Source organism: Kryptolebias marmoratus, linkage group LG21, assembly GCF_001649575.2.
Source record: "Kryptolebias marmoratus isolate JLee-2015 linkage group LG21, ASM164957v2, whole genome shotgun sequence".
Taxonomy (NCBI): Eukaryota; Metazoa; Chordata; class Actinopteri; order Cyprinodontiformes; family Rivulidae; genus Kryptolebias; species Kryptolebias marmoratus.
The window spans coordinates 13,692,271-13,700,035 of record NC_051450.1 but is presented as its reverse complement, the minus strand read 5'-3'; the positions used below and the strand labels follow the sequence as shown (position 1 = coordinate 13,700,035).

The following is a 7,765-nucleotide window of genomic DNA, read 5'->3' as shown; positions in this document are numbered from 1 at the left end:
AGGGTGTGGTCAAAAACACAACAAAGAGGATCACATGTTTGATCATAAGCAGAAGAAAACAACAAGATTACCAGCTTTAATCACATACTACCTCAGTGCATTTGTTGTTTAACCACATTTGTAGATTTTATCACCCAGGGGCTATAAGGACAGAAGAACTGAACCAAACGTCTGGTGAGAAATTGCAAAAACGTTTTAATTTATCACCACTTACAGGACTAAAGTGAAACAATAGACTGGTGAGTCAAACATGAGGTGCAGCTCACCCATAAATGATAAAAATATGAGCATGCACACAAGTTGGGTCCCAGTGGTTTTGCACACGTGACAGAGCACCTGTATAAATCCTCAAATGTATTTTGATTAAAAGAAAAGATGATTAAAAAATTTTTTTGTAAACACAAAAAAAAGGAATCAACATTTTATATGAGGCTTTTAAGCTACTTGCATCGTTTAAACTAACTTTTGACAATATGAATGTGTTAAATTTGACTGTTTTGTGTTGAATCTGAGCTTGTTGTTCATGTGTGGCGACACAGTGTCCTCTGCTGCTCTTCTTCTGTGAAGAGTATGTTTTTTTCAGAAGAATGATTGGTAAGCTTTTCTCTCAGGGAGCAGTTTGGAAGAAATCGAATAAATTCCAGCTTTAAAGGTTTAGGTAGAGGTCAAAAACATCCACACACCAACGGAAAAATGACAAATGAAAGGTAAAATATTTTTAAAGCTTCTTTATTTTTACCAAAATAAACATAACATTCATATAAATTATTCATTCTTTTCTCATGTATCTTAGCAAAAAAAAAAAAAAGGAAAGAAATCTCACAAACAACATAATTTTAATCTGTTACATGTTCACATGTTCACTGCACCTTATAATGGTAGAAAAATGTGCAATTGTCTTTTAAGTGACATCAAAAACACGTTTCCAAAGTGCCATTCTTGCTGAGGGTGAGGGGTACTGAAAGGTAAAAAAATAAATTTGAACATTTAAGGAACAAAGCGTAACACACAAGTAATTTAATACAAAAACTCTGCTGCCTACAAGCTCCCATTTGGCCCGTGAAAAGAAACAGTGAGGGAAAGTTTCATTCTGACCCAGTTTAGATGAAATATTTATAAAAGAAATTACTTTCTGAACATGTTTGGATCATTTAAACCTTAAAAATTTGCATGGCCACAGGCCAATTAAAAATATATAACAAGTAAAAACAGTAAAAACACAAATCTCAGGAAGCAAATTGCTTAACACTTTGCCATTCTATAAGATTTACTTATAAAACAACATTTTAGTTTGCTTCATGCTGTAAATCATATTTCATCTTGTCCCATTCACTGAAATATTATGCAATATATCTGTAGGCTCGTGAGATTTGTTCTTTTTTATATGTTACTGTAACGTATTTTATTAATTTTATTTGAGCAAAGTTTAAAGGGATAGTTTAGATCTTTTGATGTGGGGTTCGGTAGAAAAATTAGGAACAATTAATATCTTACCTGTTGTAGGTAGCTTTTCGAATGGTCTCAGTGCGGAGCAGAAGTTTAATTCTGATCAGATTGATGAGCTAAACGCTAGTCTGGTTCGGGCCAAGATCAAAGTAGATTGCTCCTTTCTTAAAACAGCTTCAGTCTCAAAAGTTTCATAGCAGTTCATTTGAACACTATTTTATTAACCTTAACACTTCCATGCATTACACAGTTATCCCAGCAGAAATATAATATATAATATCCCTGTTGCTGTTGCCATAGCTAGCTGCTGCTATTTGAATTTACAAAACAGCAGAATTCTAAGTATACAACCATGTAATGCAAAAATTATCAATGATGTAAAGGTTTATAAAATCATGCTATGACATTTTTGAGAATCTACAGTCCACTTTGATCTTGGTCCTGCTTGGACAAACCTCTTGTTGGTCTGATCAGAAATGAACTCTTTTTCTCCAAAGTGAGGTTGTTCAAAGAGCTATCAACAACAAGTAAGGTAATATTTCTTCATCACTTTCCTATAGAACCACATTTTGAAATATATGAACTAATGCTTTATTATAAGTAAACTTAATATCAGTTGGGTACACAATAGGTACCACGTGACAGTCATCATGTATAAACATTTAGTTGAAGTGCATCCCATTTTATATATTTATTTATGATTTTGTTCTTACCATCAATACTAAGTTTAAACTCATAAAGAGCTAGTACAACCACCTTCTGAATTCCATCAGCCTGCATTTCTTGTGTCCCAACAACTCTTTCGATGTTGCACTCCTTGTCTTTGCAGCATTGGTCTCAAAAGAACATCCTCTCTGTGTTGAAGACCCTCAGCTTGGTCATGAAGTTGAAATAGACAAAGGCCAGACAGACCAACAGGTTCTTCATCAGATAGAGGATGGGTGTGACAAAACCGAAGAGGGCGATAAGGCCGATCCGCACAAAGAAGAAGGGGAAGTCCTGCAGGGCCACCCCCAGAGAGGAGAGAAGGGGTGTGTTGGGCATGACCACCACTCGAAGGCAAGACACGTAGCTGAAGATGTAGATGGGAAACACCCAGCCAGAGTAGTAGACCAGAGGATGTCCCGCCACCCTCACCATCTCCACCGTATCCATCCAGAACATGAAGCTGTCCACAAACACATCCGCCCGGGCGTCGCTGACACACAGGAACCTCAGAGGGCCGGTGTAGGTGTACGGGGATATACGATACGCTGTAGTGCTCGCCGATCGTGAGTTCAGCCCCGAGACGCTGAAAGGCCTGCCAGGGGTCGCTGGTCCAAGGACTGTACCGTTGGTTTCTAGTCGAGCTCCTGCTCCATTCTGGTTCCTGTCATTGAGCTGGTTTGCGCCAGGCTGCATGGGAGTGGGTCCGCCTTGGCCGGGCACAGCTGGACTGATGGGAGTCACCGGTGTTATCTGTTCTACATGAGTCAGGACAGTGGAGGGAATTTCTGCATCTCTTTCCATGTTATTAGCTGAAGAGAATAATGAAAAAATAAACAATATTAAAAAAGAAAAAACAAATTAGATGCTTCACAAATGACTGAAACACATATTTAATTTAAAGTACTTGTTATATCCATACCAAGCTCCTTTTAAGATGGACTGAAATTGCTTGCTTTGGTATAAAAGCATCAAATGTTAAGTTATTTTTAGATATTATAAACACATTGTTAAGATTAAAGAGAAGAGGGACCATCAGGCTTCTCTTCAGGTTGCCTATTTCACTAAAGATGTTGCTTAATTCTGAAAGAAAACATATTCTGTACCTATCGCTGCAACATTTAGCTCCATATTATTTATTTTTGCCTTGCCTGCAGTCTAGAATTATCTCCAATTTGAAACATCCAACACAATGCAAGGAAAAAGAGACATTAAATGAGGTCTTAAATAGGTGACATGCTGCCTTTTGCAATCATGAGAAAATATGTTCGATAAGTTTCGAAGTTACAGCACCTTGATGTCACATCACCTTCCTCTTTAGTTACCCACAAAACAAAACAAAACATTTTCTAACTACCACAGCAGTTCTGTAAAAAAAAAAAAAGTCTCCGGGGCATTCTTCTGAGGAACACTCTAGTTGTTTTGGAAGAAATGAAACCCCTGCTTTTGGAGAAATTCATAAAAAAATTCCTGCTCAAATTCTTCAGTAGGGCTTAAATATTTGAACTGTGAAAATAAAACCAAAGCTATAAAAAAAAAACTCAACCTCAGGTTCTACATTGTTCTGTATAAATGATGTTCACTGTTACGTCCAAACTCCCACAGTGCTGGTAACTGTATGGAAGTTGGCAGAGGAAAGTTCAGGATGTATAGCTGACTGATTGATTTGTGTAACGTGTTGGTAGTTTTGCTCACCCTGTCCGGTCAGTCTGCAGTGGCGGATCCTCTCCACAACATCAATGCAGATTAACGAGAAGAAGACTAGTGACACGGGGAGCTCCGTGAATGTATCGTGTTTTATGTTGTTGTTTATTTGGACCTGGACAAACAACGAAATAACATGCAGTAGATATAACCTGAACGCTCCTCTTAAACTCTGTGTGCTACATTATATCACTTGCATCTCTGGTATTTGCCTGAGTCAGTACTTCACGCCAACAGGACACTGAACAAAGCAGGCAAGTTGGTCATCGTAGCAGAATTTATGGCTCTTTTGGACAAGACACCAGATAAGAAAGGTCCAACGGGTCAGATCAGACTTTGGAGAAAACTACATAAAGCAGCAAATAAAGCCTGGGCTGCAGCCAGTGAGGAAATGAAAATGTGCCTCATGGACAGATGATTTGACAACATGGACAGGAAGAGGAACCAAGCTGCTTATCAGTAGCTTCTTATCCATTAGGTCCCCCTGAGAAACAAGAGGATTCTCACAAATCATCACCTTTGATCCACTTTCAAAGGGCTTAAAATGTGATTCCACTCACCAGCTAAATGTGCCAAAAATCACCTTTGTTAAGACCTTTTTTTTTACTTATTTAGAATAAAACTGAAGATTATCTACTTGGTAACCAAAAATTACAACATTCAGGGTAAATTTAATAATCAAAGCAAAGATAAAGTGATGTAACTAGTAATTAAAATGAGAAATGACCTACTGCATGTTATACCTCAGAGCTGGCAATGAGAAAAGCGAAGCAGGGTAATGTGGACAGGATCACATATACAAGGGCCACGGGTCTCCTGATGTGAGGACAAAAGAGAAGAAAAAACAACAAATGTAAGAGAGGAGGACAAAAGCAGGTTTAGGACCTGCTAGCTCATGGTATTTATCAGCCAAGTGTTATCCATGTCAGCCACAGACCGGTTCAGACTCACAGCAGCTGGTCAGGTCCCAGTCAGAGCTGCACTGGGATCTCAGCTGATGACCTACCATGGCTGACTCCACTGAAACTTACCACTTCTTCCTCCCAATGAGGAACTTCTTCTTCATAAAGACCATATACTTCAGGGGTACCCAGATCACCAGAGCGGTGGAGGTGACGTAGGCAATGGAGGAGGCCACGATCAGCCAGTAGGCTGTGCTGGCATCGCCAGGAGGCCGCGCAGACGTTTTCACCTTTGCCACGATGACGGCGAATCTCTGCATCACAATGAAGAGCGGCACACACAGGCCTGCAAACTGCAGCACCTCACAGAGGGCGAACTTCAGCGTGCTCCCCTTGCCCATCCTGTGGCAGGTCACAGAAAGAGAAAGAAGGGAGGGAGACGGGGGGCTGTTGTCGCAGTGAGGCGACCCCTGTCCCTCTCATGGCTGGTCAGGCCTCGGTCTGCTGCATTGTCTGCCTCCACTAGCATTTTCCACACACCACAGTCCTGGCTCTCTGCTCACCCAACTGCTTACACTGCACTAGGCATTGTGTACCTCGGTGTGACGGGGATGCAACTTACCTTTTAGTCTGTTTTTATGCACAATAAAAACAGAGTTTGTCCACCTCTGCTCCTTGAAGGATGTGACTGTAAAACAACCATTTAACTGGAATCATTTTGAATTGAACCAACCAATCAGTCAGTTCTGAAATTAATATCACAATAACTTTAATGGAGTATATAACTGTAATTTATCTCAGAGGCAACAATGGAGTTAACACTTCCTTTAGTAAAATAATATTCCAGGCTAGTTATACATATATGTATATTTATATAAAAAAACATATATTGGTACTTTTTATTTATCTATCTGCTGCCATCTAGTGGCCAAAATATGTTACTGTAAAACATAAGCTGAAATCCACAGTATGTTTATCTTTCAGCATACTTTTGTTTTTGCTTTTTTATTTGACTAAGACTTTTTTCTGTCTTATTTTGTTTCTTCAATAAGACATCCAAAAACAAACCATTCAAATTGAAAACAGAGTTCAGGTGTGCCTGACCTCAGCTCCAAACAGCTGGACACCGTGCAGCTGCAGACCTCAGAAACCCGACAGCCTGGTTGAGTAACAGGTTAGGTATTAGGTGGTGTGAACTGTATCTGGTTCTGTCTTTAGTTTACACACAGTTCTGCATGGTGTCATTAGGAGAGCTAATTTTAGATTCTGCAGCAGTGCACTTTCTCAGGCAGTGCCTCATGAGAGCAGAACTCAGACCACTACAGCCTGTAGATGAGCTGCACACCATCCCTGCTTGTTGTCATAACTACAAACTTCTTACAGTTCAAGGTTTCAGCATCAAATGTCAACACTGATAAGAGGTCAACTGTTTACCTTATGTCTAAAACTGGACTTTGTGCAGGATTACACTAAGAGGTGCAGCTAATCCCAAAATGAACCACTCACACTGTTTACAGCTGTAACCATTTCAAACAGTTCATTTGATGGAAAAGCATTGCTTGCTTTTGCAGAACTCTGGGATGTAAACATGGCAATTTACCCTGATCACATTAAAACAAACTGAGGAAACTTTGATAAACTTACCAGTGCAGAAATGCTGCCCGATGTTCAGATACTCAACTGTGGTCACCTACTAAGAGCTAATTGTTCTTGACAGCATCAGTTTGATGGGAAACGTGTGATCTGCTTCACTTTTTTAATAATTCAAAAACAGTGCTGTAAATAAACTGCATTTTGTATGTCCTGCATTTATAGTTCCTCAATTCAGAGTTTTCTTACAAAACAATGTAAGAGCAATGTGTGCATCCAACATGTGAAAGGCAGTTGTTTAGTTTTTGGTGCTGCTGTTTAATCAGAAAAAGAAAAAAGTGAAAAAAGTGTGTTGTATTTTAATGCAGTTTGAGCCACTGTCTGTCTTCATCAGTACTTTTGTACTGTAATCTTTATTGCCCTCAGCAAACAAGTTAAAACATGAAAGTTAAAAGGGTTACTTTTTTTTAAAACAAAAATAAACAGTGATGATGCATTCAATCATTAGTTCATTCATTTAGTTTCAAGTTCTTCATTTATTCGGTCACTTCTTAGTTCGATGCATTCATTTATTCATTCATTCACTGACCAAATGCAAGTCCGTGGAATCCTCAGACTAATTCTTTGCGCTTTCCTATTTCTAACCGGAAGTATCTGGCTGATAATCACAAACCTTTTTGACCCCACTTTGAAATGACTGGCAGCCACGTGACCCGAGTGGACCAACTACTGCTGCTCTTTTTGTTTTTTTCATTTTTATATATATATTTATATATTTATTATGTTTTATTCTGTCACACCACCCCTGACTGTCTGTTAGTGCGCTGTCAGTTCACTCACCCACCAAGTCCCCGGCCCACCAGCAGGCCACGCACTCGCCCCGCGGGGGACGCGAGGAGGAGGGGGGGCTTTCCGTGGGGCGGATAGATAGATGGATGGATGACCCCGCTGCTCCACCCCCCCACCACCACCACCAGCTGTCAGCTCCCTGCCCGTTCCCCTCCCTGCCCCCCGGTGCCATGGCGTCCAGCGAGGAGGACGGCACGGTTGAGGAGAAGGAAAACAACAACAAGAAGAGAACGAAAAGCGCCCTCGTCACCGCATGGCTCACCTTCTACAACATCGCCATGACCGCCGGGTACGTGCAGACTATGAATAAGAAAAGCGGACTAAGTTGGTCCGCTCCATGAAAAAAAACAAAAACAAAAAAAAACAGCAAGCGTGTGTTGCTGTTTATAGGACTGCGCGTGTGCGTGTATGAGTGTGTGCGTCAAGCTGAAAGTGCCTGTTCAGCTCGAAGGATCGAGCAGCCGGAGTCGGTGGAAACTTGGTGCGAGCGCTTCCAAAGTGAAGACGGGTTTAATGAGAAGCCAAGAGAGATTTCTTTTCTCTTTTGGGTTGGGGGGGGGGGGGGGGGG

At 40.5% G+C, this 7,765-nt stretch overlaps 2 protein-coding genes across 2 annotated transcripts in view; one reads left to right on the top strand and one right to left on the bottom strand.

Annotated features, from left to right (window-relative positions):
• Nucleotides 1–61: 61 nt before the first annotated feature.
• On the bottom strand, nt 62–5,206 carry LOC108230375 (transmembrane protein 236). Its single transcript, XM_017406470.3, has 4 exons — nt 4,887–5,206; nt 4,599–4,671; nt 3,847–3,970; nt 62–2,963 (listed from the first exon to the last, which is right to left on the bottom strand). The coding sequence occupies exons 1-4, from the start codon at nt 5,156–5,158 to the stop codon at nt 2,284–2,286; spliced, it is 1,149 nt and encodes a 382-aa protein (XP_017261959.1). The 5' UTR covers nt 5,159–5,206; the 3' UTR covers nt 62–2,283.
• Nucleotides 5,207–7,329: 2,123 nt separating this feature from the next.
• The window catches only part of hacd1 (3-hydroxyacyl-CoA dehydratase 1), a 7,578-nt gene continuing 7,142 nt past the window's right edge, over nt 7,330–7,765 (top strand). The window contains exon 1 of the mRNA XM_017406629.3: nt 7,330–7,485. Coding sequence (XP_017262118.1) covers nt 7,367–7,485 — 119 coding nt within the window. The 5' untranslated portion in view covers nt 7,330–7,366. The remainder of the gene's footprint in view (nt 7,486–7,765) is intronic.

Bases quoted from the DNA above. Each gene is read 5' to 3' on its own strand.
- LOC108230375 (XM_017406470.3), bottom strand. From the start codon at position 5,158: ATGGGCAAGGGGAGCACGCTGAAGTTCGCCCTCTGTGAGGTGCTGCAG. The intron at 3,971-4,598 runs GTATAACATGCA...TTGTTTGTCCAG, and splicing joins TTCTCATTGCCAGCTCTGAG to GTCCAAATAAACAACAACAT. The intron at 2,964-3,846 runs GTGAGCAAAACT...TATTCTCTTCAG, and splicing joins CTGCAGACTGACCGGACAGG to CTAATAACATGGAAAGAGAT.